This window comes from Raphanus sativus, unplaced genomic scaffold, assembly GCF_000801105.2.
Source record: "Raphanus sativus cultivar WK10039 unplaced genomic scaffold, ASM80110v3 Scaffold0614, whole genome shotgun sequence".
Lineage (NCBI taxonomy): Eukaryota > Viridiplantae > Streptophyta > Magnoliopsida > Brassicales > Brassicaceae > Raphanus > Raphanus sativus.
The window spans coordinates 1-19,943 of NW_026615931.1; the positions used below are offsets into that span (position 1 = coordinate 1).

At 37.3% G+C, this 19,943-nt stretch overlaps 2 protein-coding genes across 2 annotated transcripts; both read left to right on the top strand.

Moving 5' to 3' along the window:
- The first annotated feature begins 5,966 nt into the window (after positions 1 to 5,966).
- Positions 5,967 to 8,002, top strand: LOC108806793 (uncharacterized). The gene is made up of 2 exons (XM_018578985.2): positions 5,967 to 6,857; positions 7,598 to 8,002. Exons 1-2 carry the CDS (start codon positions 6,057 to 6,059, stop codon positions 7,919 to 7,921), a joined length of 1,125 nt encoding a protein of 374 aa, XP_018434487.1. The 5' UTR covers positions 5,967 to 6,056; the 3' UTR covers positions 7,922 to 8,002.
- A 2,312-nt stretch (positions 8,003 to 10,314) lies between these two features.
- LOC108808962 (clathrin heavy chain 1) lies at positions 10,315 to 19,246 on the top strand. Its single transcript, XM_018581075.2, has 30 exons — positions 10,315 to 10,575; positions 10,921 to 11,125; positions 11,546 to 11,634; positions 11,730 to 11,808; positions 11,886 to 12,013; positions 12,114 to 12,212; positions 12,295 to 12,403; positions 12,514 to 12,593; positions 12,677 to 12,904; positions 12,990 to 13,055; positions 13,187 to 13,303; positions 13,406 to 13,603; positions 13,682 to 13,798; positions 13,896 to 13,955; positions 14,133 to 14,219; positions 14,288 to 14,371; positions 14,458 to 14,592; positions 14,699 to 14,761; positions 14,843 to 14,947; positions 15,013 to 15,125; positions 15,217 to 15,469; positions 15,551 to 15,687; positions 15,768 to 16,046; positions 16,132 to 17,134; positions 17,222 to 17,707; positions 17,794 to 17,964; positions 18,058 to 18,243; positions 18,348 to 18,470; positions 18,562 to 18,672; positions 18,753 to 19,246. Exons 1-30 carry the CDS (start codon positions 10,531 to 10,533, stop codon positions 18,918 to 18,920), a joined length of 5,124 nt encoding a protein of 1,707 aa, XP_018436577.1. The 5' UTR covers positions 10,315 to 10,530; the 3' UTR covers positions 18,921 to 19,246.
- The last annotated feature ends 697 nt before the right edge of the window (positions 19,247 to 19,943 follow it).

Below are 19,943 nucleotides of genomic sequence, written 5' to 3' on the forward strand. Positions count from 1 at the left end.
TTATGCTGGTTTTTAGATTAATAAGACATACATTAATAAGTATTGATAAGAAGATTATGTCCGCACGGGTGGGTAAAACACATTCTTAACTAAAATAAATCAAAATTTTATTTGTAGTTGCCGAACATTAAATTATTTTTTGATCTTGAAAATCACAAAACATTATCACAACAATGTACTAAAACCAAAATATTAAATCTTATACAAATAATCTATAAAAGAAATAGGAAACTTAGTAAAAATATAAAGAAACATAAAACAAAAATAAAATATTGAATAATATAAAATAATTTAAGTATAATCTAAACAAATAAAAAGGTATGTTCTATAAGTTATTGGTTTTTTTTTGTCTCTCACAGTTTCTTAAATATAATTTGTTAATAATATATATAAGCTTATTAGTCATGGTTATTTTTGTTGATGTTTTTTTAGCCGTAATTGTTTCTAATATTTTATTGCTGGTGAGATCTTTTTAATTTACAACTACAATAAGTGTTTAATTTCAAATTCAAGTTTCCTAATCATAAATTGGTTGTTAGTAGTGATAAATTTTGTATCTATTATATACACTTATAAATGCAAAGATGAAAAAAGAGTAGAATTTAATGCATAATGGTCAATACAAATACTGAAATTAAATAATTTACTGAAAATTTGTATCAAATTTAATAATTTACATTTAAACTACAAAATAACATTAAAATTAAATTAATCCGCACAAGGTGCGGGTAATCATCTAGTTAACTGTATTGTATGAGAATGTTGGCATGAACTCGAAATATTTACTGACTTGACATTCTTTATTACAACGTAAGGGGAGATATTCAATTCATATAACTTTAATATAATCCAATCAAAATTCAGAAAATAATTAAAAGTTATGCCTAAATCCAATATTGTTGTATTTCATATTTGTTAGTAGGCTTAAGGGATTTTAAAGTCGAATGGTTATAGTTTCAACTACATTTTCATTAGAATATAATAATCAACATAAAATATTTGTATATTATGTCATTTAAAATAAATATCAGTGGACTTTTTGAATATATTATTTTACACAAAATTTAAAGTATATGAAGATATTCTAAAACTCTTATAATAACATTAAATTCTAAATTTTGAAAACTATAAAACCTCGTGACATAAAAAAAGGAAGACTATAAAACCTAGAGAATGAACATTTAAAAATTCATGATGCGATGTGACCTCACATTTTGGAAGAGTGTTGACCTTTAACTTTCATATCTCAGAATTGTGTTATTTTAATCAATTTTTAATTATGTCTTACAATGTATTTTTACTTCATATATCAAAGTGTTCTTAATAGTTTACAATTATGCGCATGAATCGGACGCACTCCGGTTCTTCTATCTACTTTTGGCTTTGCTATTTGTTAATCAAATCAAATAAGCATTTCTATTTTCTTTATTTTATTGCTTTATCTTTGTCAATTTAGCTGATCAATTCCATTTTCTCCACAGGATGGAATTCTCATTCCCTTCACGAGCACGAAAGTGGGAAGAGTGCTTCGGTTAATAACCATTGCGCACTCAATCATACCCTGATAAAAAGAAAAAAGAAAAATCATACCCTGACGCCCCCCTCCCAAGATTGTTTCACAGTGAAAATATTTTTTTCTCCTTCAGCTGACGTTTGCCTTATCTCTAATCATAATAATATCTGCATTTATTTACATTAATCCCCTCCTGCAAAATGACATTGATGTGAACTTGTTAAACCGAGCTGGAGAGAGGCCAGTTCACATTGCTTACCCAAAAGAACACCTAACAAGGTGCTATATGGTGACTTGGACCATCTGAAAAACGAGCCTGCAACGTCTCTTCATATCACCGTGTCGTCTCAACAACCCTTTATGTGTTGTCCTTCTGTTAGACATGTGAGCTAACGTTGACACTCGTGTTCCATGGAATAGTATACACATCTGCAAAATGAGTTTGTAATGTATAATTTTCTTAACTATGTAATTGGACGGTGGCTTTTATCTGTTTTAGCAATGGACGGTGACTAACCATCCACATTTATGCCAGTGCAATCATAATTATTAAACTTATGACAAAATTACAGACAAAAAAAATCAAGGAAGTAAATGATAATTATCTTTTGTGGTGGCATACAGTAGCATTAGCAAAGTAGGCGCCCGCAGATTATTCATAAACCAATCACAACTTTTTCATTTATTATCTTGCCAACCACATTCGTTAAAAAAAATAGTTCAAGATTACTTTTTAGATCAATTAAGCAGAGTTTAAAAGTTTACATGGTTCAGTTTATACATTATGGGCAGAACTCGTATTATAAAATGGTTGGTTGACCATGTGTTCCATATATGGAAGGCCGGCTACCCAATAATGGAAACATGGTCCACTGAAATTTGGAAGGCGCATCTACGTAAGTAATCAACTACATACTGAAAGACGACAAGCAACAAGACTTGCCTACAGCTATCCAAAAGCTGCATAAATAAGTATTTGATAGAAGCAAGCACGGCAGCACCCTGCATATTTACCAGCACTTTGGCTGATCAATCTCGAAGACTTGCCTAGCAACTACTGCTGCAATCCCAGTAGTCCCATGTTTTCACTACAAGCGAACCACAGGTACTACTAGCTTGAGTTTTTACCTCCACGTGTATGGCAGTACTAACCTCATATGCCTCTTTAAGCTTTCCTGACCGGCTAAGAAGATTCACAACGCCTGATTACTGAATGATCAGAGAGCAGCCATAATGGCTTATTCATTTCCTATTAACTTGAAGTACCTTAAGTGATGCAGCGTGGTAAACACCTATTTTGTGTTTATCACAATTTAGTTATAATTCCTTTTAGTACAAGGAATAGGGTTTTTAGTTAGCTATACGATCTCTTGACTCATGAGGGTACGTTATTTTGATTATTAGTTTAAAGAATTTTGGTGTTCTTGAATCTTTACAATCGACTAGAACATAGATGTTCGCAACGATCATAAAAAGACTTTAATATTATGAATTCTACGACAAAATAGGATCATCGTGTTATCATAGGTGAGCTACCTCATTAAGCCAACCTCAGCAAGCATTAAACCAGCGTGCATGGTTAGTGTTACTGTTACCTCAGCAAGCATCAAACCAGCGTGCATGCATGGTTACATCAATATTCGATGCTGTACGATATTTGTGGGTAGCTCTAGCTAGCTTTGATGTATATATTTATAGGGCAAGATCCATTTTATTTAAATTGTTATTGATACTAACATTTAAATACAAACTAATTTCAGATTTTGTTTAATCATCCGCAAATATATATATATATATATATATATAAACCTTAAAAATGGTGAATTTAAGACAATGCAATGTATCTTATATAGCTTCAGTAATGGAAGCCCATTTGTTGTCTCCATCTGATAGACACTAACTCTCTGGTGGAACACAATAAATTGACATTAATCAGCTGGTCTAAATTTCACAGCTTACCTCTCTCTCTCCCTGCCTGTTTCATTTTAGTCTGATGTTACCTTGATCTCTCCCTAGAGAGTAGGATCTGCTTTATAGTATACAACATCTTCTTGGTCGCTCACAAAATGATCTTCTTTCATACTTTTTTCTAAGATTCCCAGTAAGTGTAATGGCACAGTTACTTCCTTAGTACTGGTTTAGCTGCTTCTATCTGCAAAGAGAAAAACACAAAAATGTTTTTACCTTTTGTAGCATGAACACATAACCAAACACCCTTTGGTTTTTTGTTTCAGTTACTTACTGCTTCTACTAGATGATAATGTGGGATCTGCGGGAAAAGATGATGTATTACATGAGATCCATTGTCGTGTATGGATGTTATTGATGGGTCCATAGTCACGATCCAGTGTTGTAAGTCCTCCTCTCAAGTAACGATCCATTCCTGTTTTGAGATAACATGAGATTTTACTCAACCTTACAGAGAGATATAGTATTGTGTTATCTCCAAAGAAGAGTAAAGGCTAGAGACTACGCATTTGTACCTTGCACCCAGGGTACCAACTACCAAGGGAGCTTATCTTCATGACCATGGTGATGCAGGTAAGTCACAAAGTCCAACCACATTACACTTACATGTTATTTGACATAAAAACAATTGTAGTGTCAGACAAGGAAATAATACGCAACGGGGGAGTAACAGGGACGCATTACCCAGTAAGTAATCACATAGAGTTTGAGCATTTGTATGTGTTACAAAAAAAAGCATTTGTATTGGACCATTCACAAAGTTGAGACAGATAAGCAGAGGCTCTGCTCTGCTGCAGAGCAGCCATTGCTGTCCAACAAGCAGTAGAAGTAAGAACATCTTTTCTCTTTAGGGAGGAACAAGTCGCTGTCCGGAGGGTAGTGAGAAGCCTTTTTCCCCGGACTCCGAGCCCACTGAAACAGATGGAAGTAAACATGAGCTTTCTTTTTACTTGATGTGTCAGCGTACCTCTAGTCTATTAATTGAATAGGTTTAAATTGTCTTCTTAGGACTCTTTCGAATTTATATTTTCTGTTTTTTTTTTGCTAGAGAAACCTTTATTTCTTGCTTGATTAACTTAGATTGTGTTTAAGTTCTAGGTGTTGATTGCCCGTTTTTCTTAATTCATTAGGTTGATACTATTTTCGTCCTGATTGTGTTTATGTTTCTAGGTATTGATTAGGTTGATATTATTTTGGTCCTGATTGGGATTTGAGTGTTTTTACTTCTTAATCAAAATGTAGAGATTAAAAGTTACATACTGCGTTGTTGTTGTTTTCTAATTAAACGTTTCAAGTCCACCTTCAATAACAATTGCAGAACATATGTTCTTCAATATATATTCAAAATCTTGTTATATTAATATATGCCACCTAATAAAAATTGCAGAAAGCATGTCAATAAAGGGCCTACGTTACTTGTGAGACGCTTAAGGTTGGAGGTGGATTTCACTCCCTCTCAAAATCTGATCCACAATCTGGTCCAGAAAAGATAACTAAATGTCCATCATCACAAAAAGTTCCCGAAGATCCAATATATTTATTTTGGTCAAAGTCTTGGTTAAAATGTTGGTCAGACTTTTCATCAATGGTCTTGAATAACCACTAATATTAGTAATTTGTTTCACTTAATGACCATAAATTGCTTTGTTAATTGAGTGGATTCTAATGTCCATTCGTTTAACATCCAAGATTCACGAACTAACATCATACCAAGATTGAAGAAGGAAGCCTCAGTGCTCCTTAACCAGGACCTTCTGAATTGACACTTTTGAGTTTGATGGTTCAACGCCAGGGTCAGCTATGTTTCTAAGGACAGATAGCAGGAACAGATAACTAAAGGCAAATTGGATCTTAAAAGAAGGAAATAAGTGTGAGAAAAAGTAGGGGGAACCAATAATTCTGCGACTAGCCTGGCTTAGACCATATACAAACATACATCTTCCATAAAGTAAGGGACATTATAGAATAATAATACGCAAAAGGTTGGGAATATTTTGAACAACCAACCAAAACTTTATAAGGTATTGTTTGTGTATATGCGCATGCATATAACTATATCACAAAACTCAGTTATCCTGACATCATCCCACATACCCTAGCCTGTCTGGTTAATTCATTAGTTTTATCAGATAAATTCTGCTTTCCATATTAAATAAATACATCAGTTGAGTTACACGATACATAGAGTTGTCTCACCAAAACATAATTTTGATCTTCATGTTTATTAAATACATCAGTTGATTAGTTTTATCAGATAAATTCTGATTTTCATTACGTATGATTTAACGATACCACAAAGTAGTAACAAAAGGATGTGTGTTTGTAACAATATATATGAATATATTAGTACACCAAATATGTTCGACATACTATACTTCTATTTCTTACGTTAAAATCAATCTAGAAAATTAGGTTAAACACAATCCTACACGTGTGAGTGAAGACTTATATACTCCATGCGTACACGCAAGGTATACATTATACATATGTTTTGACAAATACTCTTTCTCTTTGTAGTCACTTGCATTATCATATAAAAGTTGCCTCTCTTTCAACGTCCCATCGATCTTTAAAGATGGCTTCCTCTTCGGCCCACCTGAACCACCACCAGCTTCCAAACATCAACGGTGGAGCCACGGCGGCGCCTCCACCAACTCCATCATGCGCACATCCCAACACCACCACCAAGTCGGAGACAGCTGCCGACGCTCTCTCCCGCCTCTTCAACCGTCTGCCTCCTAACCTCTCACTCCCCACCCGCCGCTCCTCCGTCCTATCCTCCACCGCTGCATCTCTGCCGACGGTAACTTTCTCCACCGAGAGCCGCCACGATCTAATCTCCGCCGCTACAGAGTTCGGCTATTTCCAGCTCGCTGACTCGGATACTACTATCCCTTCTGAACTCGCTGAAGCCGCCGAGTCTGAAGCTCTCTCGCTCTTAGAGCTAAGCGAGGAAGAGAAGGAAACGACGTTTCCAAGAAACTGGCCACTTGGCTACGAAGCCGACGCTGAAACGCCGTCGTTTTGCTTAGACGCGGACTGTACAACCGAGTCGGGCGAGTTGAAGCTAAGCTCACTGTGCGAGTTCACTCGGAGTCTCGAGAAAGTTGGGCTGAAGACGGTAGAGATGCTGGCGAGCGCATTCGGGTTCAAGAACCCGTTTGGAGATGACGCCACCCGGTTTAGTACCCTGATGTGGCTTAACCAAGATATTCCGGATGATAAACCGGCGATAACCAACGGGTTTTATCCATTTGTTGTCTGTTTACAGTACCAGATAAGGGAACAGAAGTATGGTTTGCTGTCCGAGTCTGGTTGGGTGTCCGTATCTCCCCGAGTTGACTCGGTTCTTGTGACTCTAGGTGACATTGCTCAGGTTAGTCTATCCCTCTTTTTTAATGATCGTAACTAAGTGGTCAGCAAATTTTTAATCAGTTTAATTATCGCATTATCATCTTTGTGATGGTAGGGGACTTTATGGCTGCTTCGAATTATTTTATGTGATCATTCTTAATACACATGCATGTCATTTTCAAAATAAATGTTTTCCACGCATTGATAAAAAAAGAGTGAGAAATTTTGACATTTCCCATACTGAGACTGTTGACAACAGCAAATAATTGTGGAGCAGGAACGGGCGAGATTTACGGGGTTTTTATTGGATTATATGGGAATGTGTTTTCATTTGTGGCAGATTTTTAATGGCTTTGGGAAAGAGAATATGAATCTGAAAATTATCCATTTTTGAAAAAACCACATTCATTTCCCTATATTGCATTAGTTATCTTAAAAAAAATCGACAATTTTCCTATAAAGCTTAACAGTTTCTCATTTTTTAACTTTTTGGAAATTTTAAAATTAAATACTACTGTGAAAATGATTTTTTTATTTCTATGTTAACTATAAAGCTCAATTTATACGTTGAAGTTTGTAACTCAACTGGTTGAACGCGTGAAACTTTTAGGGAAGACATACCAAGTTTGAGTTTGATCATGTGTTTCTTGATATCAATGGACTATATATGAGACTTTATGGTCCGAAGCTTTCTGTGAATGATATATATAGTCTAGCTAGTTTTAACTTTAAACCTGCTACAAAACAATTTCAAATTTGTAGGTTTGGAGAAATGGGGAGCTCAAGCGAGTGAGATATCGGCCGGTGGTGTGCTCGGGACAACTTGATGATCCAAGGAAGTGTGTAACAATGACATTGATGCTTACATTTCCCATGGACTCTATTGTTTCCCCTTTGAAAGATATAAAGGACGGCGACAAAGAAGAAGAAGAAGAAGAAGAGAACGCAGAGGAGGAGGAAGAAGGATCGAGATGCAATGAGGGAAGAGCATTTAAGTCTTTTTGTTTTGAGGATTATGCATGGAGAGTATACCATGAGCGTCTCTTCTTCAAGGATCCACTTGTCAGATACAGAATCAAACCTTAGAATGTTCTTAAGAATTGTTGTTTAATTTGTTTATTACCTGGATTGGAATGGGACTAGGTCCAAGTCTTCTTGTTACTTCTATTATTCCATAAAATATGAGTGATTTTTTTTAAAAAAAAAAATTACCGAACGTTTTGATTACAACAATGCCTCGATGATCAAATTTAAGCCAAACAAAACAATGACGTGAAAATTAGACACTGGAACTATTTTGGAAAACTTGTCGGAAGAGGATAAGTTAGAATGTCTTGAAGAATTTGGAGATCATGTCTGATTTAGTATGTTGAGGATGGCTTAAGGTATTTCGAGTTAAAGGGAATTGAACATGATATTGTGGCCTCTTGATACTTTTGTTAGCTGGTCATGAAAGCATAAAGAGGCATTAAACTAATTAAAACCATACCTGTGGAACCTCGTGCTAGTGCATTGGGTTCACTTATGGGTGGTTATAGTAGTGTACATGTGAATACTGAAATGTAAAGTATTGAAAATAATGTTTTACCAATTCTTTCCACGACTCCATCACTTTATATGTCTATCTACCAAGCTTCAAATCCACTCCATACTCGGTTCCCCTACATGCTCATGCAAATATTCACATTCCTGTTTATTTCGGTTAACTCCTCCCGTATTTCTAATCTGTGATTAGTAACATATTATTGATTGGTTATACTTACCTGGAATGTGAAGGACTGAAGGTTGAGATACTGCCTTGTGTGGTTACGTGCCAAAAGATTGAACTGGTTTAGTTAGGCATGGGCGTTTGGTGTTTTGTTCAGATTTAGTTTGGTTGAATCAGATTTTCAAATTTACACTACTATGTTTTTAAGTTCCATTTATATTTCACTTCAACCTTTTTGAATTCGGATCAAAATCAATATACTAAATCATCCAAAAATCTAAAAAAACTTAATAAAATTGATCCAAAAATACTCAAAATATATTAATATTCAATAATCTAATTAAAAACTAATTAAACTAACTAAAAGGTATTCGAAACAAAAAACAAACAAACAAACTACAAATCTCCAAAATACTTTTAAATATCTAAACTACTTTAACATATATACAAAATTAACAGATTTAACTAATCATATATTTTCACATCTTACTTCTAATTTTGATTGAGGTTATAATTCGAAAATGCTTAGCCCTTAGGTTCCGTTTGGATACTTTATAGACTTTAGGCTTTTTCTTTTCTGTTTGGTTCAGATTTTGGGTTTGATTTAAAAATGCCCATACATAGGTTTAGCTAAAAGAATAACCCACAAACCATTATTTTGTGTCATTTTAATTATTGTTTCAAATTTATACACACAAATTAAAAAACATTTAATTTTACATATTTTCCTAATAAAAACATCATTATCAATACACCTGATTAATAAATTTTATACTATTAAAATTTAAAACAACACATACTTAAAAAGAAAATTCTTATTCTACAACTGACAGTTAAACTGAAACAGGGAGTATATATCTTCCCTTTATATTGTCGGCCCTAAAATCAAAACATCCGAGTAAAATTCCACAAGGCATTATATTATGTAGGCCTGGACGTTCGGCTCTTTGGGTCGGGTTCGGATCGGTTCCTTTCGGGTCCAGGTTCTTTCGGGTTCTAAATATTTGGACCCAACATGTATTTTTAAAATTTTGGTCCGCGTTCAGGTTTGGATCTTTTCGGATCCAGGTCGGTTCGGATCTATAACTAAAATACTTGTTAAATACCCATAATTTTTCGGATCCGTATCAGGTTCGGGTATTTAGGATCTAAACAAACAAAATAACTACACAAATTTCATCAAATTTAGTTAAAATCTGTCATATATATCAAAAGTTTTTCAAAATAACTTAAAATAAACTACTAAAAATTAAAAAAACAAAAATTTGAATTCTAAATTGTATATTTAAAACTTCATATTACTTTAAAAATAATAACAAAAATTATTAACAAAAAATAATTCAACTAAATCGTAAAAATAAAATATAGAAAATAGAACATAACAAAACCTAATTTTTAATATTCATGTTTTTAAGTCTGGTATAAATCGGTTCTTGTCGGATCGGGTTTATTCGGGTCGGTTTTTTCGGGTCCGGGTCTATTCGAGTCGGTTCTTTTCGGATCCGGGTCTATTCGGGTAGAAATATTTTGGAACCAACAGGTACTTATAAACTTTCGGATTGGTTCCAGGTTCGGGTATTTTCGGGTCGGTTCCAGGTCGGATCTTTGGATCCACGTTAAAATGCGCAGGCCTAATATTCTGCGACAAAAACCCGACCCATTACTACACTCGAATCAAACTCGACCCGATCCGACCCGTGTAATTTGCAAAAACAGCACGTCGTCTCCTCTGGTTCTCCCCTTATATTCGACGAGTGACTAGATTGGTTCGCTGTTCGTCACATTTCTCACTACCAAAAGGCTAAAATAAAAAGTAAAATATCTCCTCTCTCTCCTTCCACACCTTTCTCGTTCACTTGCCTCCTCAGATCTGACACATCGATTTCAAATCTCCTCCCGCATCGCTCCTCTCTCTCTCCTGGCCGTTAACGGTCTCGTTTCGTCCCGGCCTTGGATCTGATTCTCTCGCCGCGATCTGAGGTCAATCATGGCGGCAGCAAACGCCCCAATCACCATGAAGGAGGTCCTAACGGTGAGCTCTCTCTCTCTCTCTCTCTCTCCGGTCTCCATTTATAGAAACTTATGCACATCTCTTGGAAGCGAGCTAGATTTTAGACGATTAGCATGTTTGTATAGCTGGTTCTGCTCAGACTGTTCTATGATTGATTCTATTTTGAATTCTGCTCGATCGTTGCCGTAACAGTCAATTTTTCTGGATTGATCTCTTAACATAAGCTCAGATCTGTGTTACCTCAATGTATCGATCCCGGATTTGAATGTTATTTGTGTAGTCCAATGTGCTGATTCACTCGGATCTTGTAACTAAGTTCATGAACTATGCGACATGATGCTTTTTTTTTTGAAATTTTTTAAACAGCTTCCGAGCATTGGGATCAACCAGCAATTCATCACGTTTACAAACGTTACTATGGAGTCTGACAAGTACATTTGTGTGCGAGAGACTGCGCCGCAGAATAGCGTCGTGATTATAGATATGAACATGCCGATGCAGCCTCTGAGGAGGCCCATTACTGCTGATTCTGCTCTCATGAACCCAAACTCGAGGATCCTTGCCTTGAAAGGTATTTTATTTGTCTTGTCTCCTTTTATTGCTAAAATAGTACACCTAGAATAGTAACTTTTGAGGTTTTTTTTTGAACTATCATTGATGACTCCTACTTCGTTCTGTTAACAATATTTGCTATCTACTACGGATTGGATGCTTCTTTTTTTTTATCTTGCTCTTAACTTTAATTCATATCAGATAAAACCACAATCCCACGTGATTCATAAGTTTGAATGAATACTTGCCCGTTATGACGAATCATTTGTGTTAAAACCTATTATACTAATTAAGTATGGAAAAGTAACCACAGTCATATGTCTCAAACTTGGGTACGGTAGTATGTTGAACGCAGGCATCAGTTTAGAGTTCTATGTTTACTTACATTGTCTATTACTTCTTCCTTCGTTGCTCACTTGTTTCTTTAATTTGTATATAGCTCAAGTTCCAGGAACCACTCAGGATCATTTACAGATCTTTAACATCGAAGCAAAAGCAAAGTTGAAATCACATCAGATGCCTGAACAGGTGAGCATCGGAACTAAATTTTGTTGTACACCTTTTCAGAGTCTGTTTTACTGGTCGGAATTTTATTTTGGATATTAACCACCAGTGTTTTGTAGGTTGCTTTTTGGAAATGGATTACACCAAAGATGTTGGGGCTGGTCACACAAACTTCCGTGTATCATTGGTCGATTGAAGGTTTTGTATCTTTAACCTCCTATCATCTTCTTAATATCATGTATATGTTGTGTCTCATTCTGCTCCGATATTTCCAGGTGATTCTGAGCCAGTTAAGATGTTTGATAGAACGGCCAATTTGGCAAATAACCAAATTATTAACTATAAGTGCTCTCCTAATGAGAAGTGGTTAGTCTTGATTGGAATTGCCCCTGGCTCTCCTGAGGTAGGTTTGCTGCGCTACGTAATAGGTCGAATGAAGACATCACAATAGCAGCCATTGTATATATCTTTGACTGTCTCTTCATTACTGTTATCTTCTGTAGAGACCACAATTGGTAAAAGGAAATATGCAGCTATTTTCTGTGGATCAACAGCGGAGCCAGGCCCTTGAAGCACATGCTGCTTCATTTGCTCAGTTTAAGGTATACTATGTGATTCCTTTGTGAGTTCATTACGTGGTATAATCTTGAACTGTAGTATGACAAGCAAAATCATTAACGATAGGTCCCTGGGAATGAGAATTCTTCTATTCTTATATCCTTTGCAAGCAAGAGCTTTAATGCTGGACAGATAACATCAAAGTTGCATGTCATTGAGCTTGGTGCACAACCAGGTTAGCTTCCTCAACTGCTCGATATCTCCATGGTTATTCAGCATCTTTGGCTACAATATTTAGTTGGTAATCGTGTGATGTCTAAAGTTGGGCAATTTCTTTCTTTGCAGGAAAACCATCATTTTCAAAGAAGCAGGCAGATCTCTTCTTCCCCCCAGATTTTGCCGATGATTTTCCTGTAGCTATGCAGGTTTGTAGTTGCATTAGAGGTTCAGTTAACTTTCTTAGTTTCTGGTGAAAATTTCATGACACCCTTTTCTCCTTTTCCGACAGGTGTCCAACAAATTTAACTTGATATATGTCATCACCAAGCTTGGACTGTTGTTTGTATACGATCTAGAGACGGCTTCTGCTATCTACAGAAATCGAATAAGTCCAGACCCAATTTTCTTGACTTCTGAAGCTTCTTCCGTTGGGGGTTTCTATGCCATTAATAGGCGAGGACAAGTTCTTTTGGCTACAGTAAACGAGGCTACGATAATACCGTTTATTAGCGGTCAAGTATGTATAACCTTTTTAGTTTTACTCGGTACAATCTATCTATTTCAATATGATATTTTAATAACTCTATTCTTTTGTATAACAGTTGAACAATTTGGAACTTGCTGTCAATCTGGCTAAAAGAGGAAACCTCCCTGGTGCGGAAAATCTGGTACGTTACCTTGGTTCATATGTGTGGATCTGTTCTCCTGCTGAAGTAGTTATAGTGAACGAATCCAGCTTGACGAATAGGAGAGTCATTAGTTGGTGTGAAATTTCTTATATTCAGTTTGGATGTCGCAGGTTGTCCAGCGGTTCCAAGAGTTATTTGCTCAAACAAAGTACAAGGAGGCTGCTGAACTTGCTGCTGAATCTCCTCAGGGGATTCTACGGACACCTGATACTGTGGCTAAATTCCAGGTATTTGTTCCATATTCAAGCAAGTAATCCTCTGCAAACATGCTATGTGCTAGATGTAGCTAGCAATCTAAAACTATAACATTGCACTATTCAATTTTGCAGAGCGTTCCTGTACAAGCAGGGCAAACTCCTCCCTTGTTACAGTATTTTGGGACCCTTTTGACTAGAGGGAAGCTCAATTCATATGAGTCTTTGGAACTGTCCCGGCTTGTTGTGAATCAAAACAAGAAGAACCTTTTGGAAAACTGGTTGGCAGAGGATAAGTTAGAATGCAGCGAAGAACTTGGAGACCTTGTCAAGGTAATTATAAAATTGACCATTGTCCTTTTAATGCATCCTTTAGCATGTTGTAACCATATTTTTTTTTTCCTGTTCCAGACTGTGGATAATGACCTTGCTCTGAAAATATACATCAAAGCTCGAGCTACTCCAAAAGTTGTAGCAGCTTTTGCAGAGCGAAGGGAGTTTGACAAAATACTGATTTACTCAAAGCAGGTAGACAATAAGTTTAAAAGTTTGCCCCTTCCCTGTTATGGTTACCCGGAAGTTAAATGTGCTAACGACGTACCATTTTTTCATATTGTGACTTTAGGTTGGGTACACACCTGATTACATGTTTCTTCTGCAAACAATACTCCGTACGGACCCTCAGGTTAGTTTGGTGCATTTTTGATACTTGAAACATATTAAACTTTGAAAAGACTGGTTTTGTGGATGCTTGTTGCTTTTATTGATTAGTTTTAACCTGTTTTTGTTTATTATGCAAGGAGAGTCACGAATCCAGTAACTTTTATTGATTAGTTTTAACCTGTTTTTGTTTATTATGCAGGGAGCAGTTAATTTCGCTTTAATGATGTCCCAAATGGAAGGAGGTTGTCCAGTTGACTACAACACCATAACCGATCTTTTCCTTCAGGTCGGTAAATAGTGTATACAGCAACATTTACAAATTTATCATGTACTAATTTACTTGTGCATATACAGAGAAATCTGATCCGTGAAGCGACTGCTTTCCTTCTGGATGTTTTGAAGCCAAACTTACCTGAGCATGCTTTTCTGCAAACTAAGGTTGAAAAGAGTTGCCACCTTGCATATGTCTGTGCTTTCCCTATTCTTCTTACTTTCTCAGACCTTTTACTCCACTGTCAACTCAGGTTCTGGAGATCAATTTGGTAACCTTCCCCAATGTGGCTGATGCGATTTTAGCAAATGGGATGTTCAGCCACTATGACCGCCCTCGTGTTGCTCAGCTTTGTGAAAAGGCTGGACTGTATATCCAATCTTTAAAGGTTGTTGCTCAATGCTTACTCTTTTTTTTGTTGGCCTACTAGATGTATTTTCTTTTTTTCTTTTTTTTCTTTTTAATTCTAACTTCTTCCTTTTTGCTCTGTGCAGCACTACTCAGAGTTGCCTGATATTAAACGTGTAATTGTGAACACACATGCTATTGAGCCGCAGGTAATACTTCTGAACTAAATTTTGGTTGCTAAAGACTCCTGGATGGTCTAGTTGCTGAATATCTCTCTGCTCAATATGCAGGCTCTTGTTGAGTTTTTCGGTACTCTTTCTAGCGAGTGGGCTATGGAGTGCATGAAGGATCTTCTGCTGGTCAACCTGAGAGGAAACCTTCAGATAATCGTTCAGGTAAGTACTGTGTTATATGAATTTTTTATTTTTAACGTGACACTGACGTATCAATATCGTTGCAGGCTTGCAAGGAGTACTGTGAACAGCTTGGTGTTGATGCATGCATTAAACTCTTTGAACAGTTCAAGTCGTATGAAGGGCTATACTTTTTCCTAGGCTCATATTTGAGTATGAGGTGATGTATCAGATACTATCATTTCTGTAAATAAGCACATTCTTTGTCTCTGTATTCTCATTCTAAACATTGTTTTCCTTCGGTGCGATAGTGAGGATCCTGAGATTCACTTCAAGTACATTGAAGCAGCTGCCAAGACTGGTCAAATAAAGGAGGTTGAGCGTGTAACTAGAGAGTCTAACTTTTATGATGCTGAAAAGACAAAGAACTTTTTGATGGAAGCTAAGCTTCCTGATGCTCGACCCTTGATAAATGTCTGCGACCGTTTCGGCTTTGTGCCTGATCTTACTCATTACCTTTACACAAACAACATGCTTCGCTACATTGAAGGTTACGTTCAGAAGGTATGCAGTTTCTTGGGGCTACTCTTAGTGTGTGGAAGTTTGGATTTATACATTAAATAATTAAGTTGATTGCTTTTGTAGGTCAACCCTGGGAATGCTCCCTTAGTTGTAGGTCAGTTGCTTGATGACGAATGCCCTGAAGATTTTATAAAAGGCCTCATTCTCTCAGTTCGTTCATTGCTTCCAGTCGAACCCCTTGTTGAGGAATGTGAGAAGAGGTATGATTTTGTTTAGTCATCTTGGTTTCTTTCATATTGCCCTTTGTTATTAAAGATCTACTATGTATTTGTTTTTTCAGAAATCGACTTCGTCTCCTTACTCAGTTCTTGGAGCATCTAGTTAGTGAGGGAAGCCAAGATACGCATGTCCACAATGCCTTGGGTAAAATTATCATAGACAGCAACAACAACCCTGAGCATTTCCTGACTACCAACCCGTACTATGACTCTAAGGTTGTGGGTAAGTACTGCGAGAAACGTGATCCCACCCTGGCTGTTGTGGCATACAGAAGAGGACAATGTGATGAAGAACTCATCAATGTCACCAACAAAAACTCTTTGTTCAAGTTACAAGCCAGGTATTTGATTACTTCTAGCCAAACTTTTTACTTATTCCACAGTGATTCCTCTGTAGTTTACTTATGCACGAATTTCCAACTGCAGATACGTAGTGGAGAGGATGGATGGTGACCTCTGGGACAAGGTTCTTATGGAAGAAAATGAATATAGAAGACAACTCATTGACCAAGTTGTGTCTACTGCTTTACCCGAAAGCAAGAGCCCAGAGCAAGTCTCTGCAGCTGTTAAAGCATTCATGACTGCGGATCTACCACATGAGCTTATTGAGCTTCTTGAAAAGATTGTGCTTCAAAATTCTGCTTTCAGTGGAAACTTCAATCTGCAAAATCTGCTTATATTGACAGCAATCAAGGCAGATCCGTCTAGAGTTATGGATTACATTAACAGGCTGGATAATTTTGATGGTCCGGCTGTTGGAGAAGTTGCGGTTGATGCCCAATTATATGAGGAAGCATTTGCTATTTTTAAGAAGTTTAACTTAAATGTTCAAGCTGTCAACGTATTGTTGGACAACGTCAGAAGCATTGAGCGTGCTGTTGAGTTTGCATTCCGAGTTGAAGAGGATTCTGTTTGGAGCCAAGTCGCTAAGGCTCAGCTCAGAGATGGACTAGTCAGTGATGCAATTGAGTCATTTATCCGTGCTGAGGATGCCACTCATTTCTTGGAGGTCATACGTGCTACTGAAGAGGCTAATGTCTATGATGACTTGGTCAGATACCTTCTTATGGTTAGACAGAAGGTGAAAGAACCCAAGGTTGATAGTGAGCTCATCTATGCTTATGCAAAGATTGATAGGCTAGGTGAGATTGAAGAGTTTATTCTGATGCCAAACGTTGCTAACCTACAAACTGTCGGTGATCGCCTGTACGACGAAGCTCTGTATGAGGCTGCAAAAATAATCTATGCGTTCATTTCAAACTGGGCCAAGTTAGCCGTCACACTTGTGAAGTTGCAGCAGTTCCAAGGTGCAGTTGATGCTGCAAGGAAAGCAAACAGTGCAAAGACATGGAAGGAGGTCTGCTTTGCTTGTGTCGATGCAGAGGAATTCCGGTTGGCTCAAATATGTGGACTTAACGTTATTATACAGGTGAATAATTGCCTTATCTTGGTGAAAGTTTTTTTCCGTTTTACTTTATATTATTTTCTCACGGGTAATCTTTTTGTTCTCTAATAGGTGGACGACCTGGAAGAAGTCAGCGAGTTCTACCAGAACAGAGGATGCTTCAGTGAATTAATCTCACTTATGGAGAGTGGACTTGGTCTAGAACGGGCTCACATGGGGATCTTCACCGAGTTGGGTGTATTGTACGCCAGATATCGTTATGAGAAGCTTATGGAACACATCAAGTTGTTCTCGACTCGCCTCAATATTCCCAAGCTTATACGGGCCTGTGATGAACAACAGCATTGGCAGGAACTTACTTATCTATACATTCAGTATGATGAATTTGATAATGCTGCTACCACTGTGATGAACCACTCTCCTGAAGCATGGGAGCACATGCAATTCAAAGACATTGTCGCCAAGGTTGCGAATGTCGAGCTATACTACAAGGCCGTCCACTTCTACTTGCAAGAGCACCCTGATATCATCAACGATCTTCTCAATGTGCTTGCTCTGCGGTTAGATCACACACGTGTCGTTGACATTATGCGCAAGGTTCGAGGCTGATCCTTGATTTTGTTTTTGCACTTTAAATCATATCAGCAGTGGCTTAATAATGATTGATTGCTTTTTGATCACAGGCTGGTCAGTTGCGTCTTATCAAGCCCTACATGGTTGCAGTTCAGAGCAACAATGTTTCTGCTGTAAACGAAGCTCTGAATGAGATATACGTAGAAGAAGAAGACTATGACAGGTTGCGCGAGTCTATCGATTTACATGACAGCTTTGACCAGATAGGCCTCGCTCAGAAGGTAAAGACTTTAAATCTATCTATATCGAGTGTACATTTTACATCTCCCCTCATAGCATTTCTAATTAATCTTCACGGTGAATGGCGCGAACAGATTGAGAAACACGAGCTTGTAGAGATGAGACGTGTGGCTGCGTATATCTACAAGAAAGCAGGTAGATGGAAGCAATCAATTGCGTTGTCGAAGAAAGATAACATGTACAAGGACTGTATGGAAACTGCTTCACAATCCGGCGACCACGACCTTGCAGAACAACTTCTCGTTTACTTCATTGAACAGGTATGTGTTTCAGGCACGATTACATCAAAAGCCAGCTTTTTTAGTAAAACAGAGGATCAAATTAACAATCTTTTTTTCGGTCGCGCGTTTATTTATTGTTACAGGGGAAGAAGGAATGCTTTGCCACATGTCTATTTGTGTGTTATGACTTAATCAGACCAGATGTTGCTCTAGAACTTGCTTGGATCAACAATATGATTGACTTTGCCTTCCCGTATCTCCTCCAGGTGATTTTTCCTTCAGATCCTCAAACGAGATAGGAACTATGTAGACTCGATATATGATCAAATCTCTTTCTCCCTGTTTTTTTAATGGCAGTTTATCCGAGAGTACTCTGGCAAAGTGGACGAGCTAATAAAGGACAAGCTAGAGGCACAGAAAGAAGTGAAGGCCAAAGAGCAGGAAGAGAAGGAGGTCATGTCCCAACAGGTACTACACTTACACATCATCCCAAAAGTGCTAAAGAATAAAAAACTCACTTGCACATCTTTGATTTTGGTATGAAACAGAACATGTACGCTCAACTATTACCACTGGCTCTACCTGCACCACCGATGCCAGGAATGGGGGGAGGTCCAGGGATGGGAGGGGGTTATGGTCCGCCACCACCGATGGGAGGAATGCCAGGAATGCCTCCAATGCCACCGTATGGAATGCCTCCGATGGGCGGCTACTAAGCCTGTCGAAAGCAAAAGCCATCCATTCAAGTTATCGAGAACTGGTAGTCGCGCGCGGAATCTCTTGTGGTGGTATTTGTCGGAATGTTTTCGTTGTTTGATTCTATAGGTGTATGTGTGGATAATAAACTCGTACTTTCGTTTGTAATATTTCTTTTGAGGGGTTTTTTAGGTGAGTCATTTTTGGTCGAGGCCATGTTACTATTTTTCTTTTGAGGGGAGAGAGATGTTAACTCCTAACTAGTCTACTTGTCATTACTTCGATGTTTCTCTCATGAGTTGTTCTTTCTTTTCAGCTTAATATTTTTCACTTATAATTTCCGACATTTTATAGCCTTTTTGAGTTTTTATGAATTAACTTTGTTTGGTTAACTTTCTCTTCTTGCTGGCTTGTTTTTTTTTCCGTGCATCACAAGCTAGATCCAGAATCATTAATGCAGCACAGGCTGTCTGAATTAGGTGTCCTCCATTATTCTGATCTATTTTACGTCCGTATTTTTATCCCGAACTATGAACCTAACTGTCTGATCATGAAAACGCATGCAACTTAGCCTATATGATATCGTGGCTAACTCTTGATTTTAATCTTCTTCTTCCTATAAAACTTATCAGCAGTGGCTTAATAATTGCTTTATTATGATATTTTTCTTCCTGATATTATATTCCAGGCTGATCACTCGCGTTATCAAAGCGGTACATGATTGCAGTTCTCAACAATTTGCCTTCCTTTTAATATATGCAGTTAGGTAGATTGGTAGGATGAACTCTTGGATTGGTTTAATTCACGTCAGAAGTCACCAACGACAGCTATATAGTATTAGGGCATCTCCAACCTTATTCCATTTTCTACTCCAAACATTATTTTGGAGTAAAATCCTCTCCAACCCCACTTCATTTCCAACTCCAAAATGGAGTAATGACTAGGGTTACTCCATTAATGGAGTAATCTTATACATTACTCCATTTTGGAGTTGAACTTTTTTTATTTATGAAATGGTCCTTTAAATATTTAATGTTCTTATT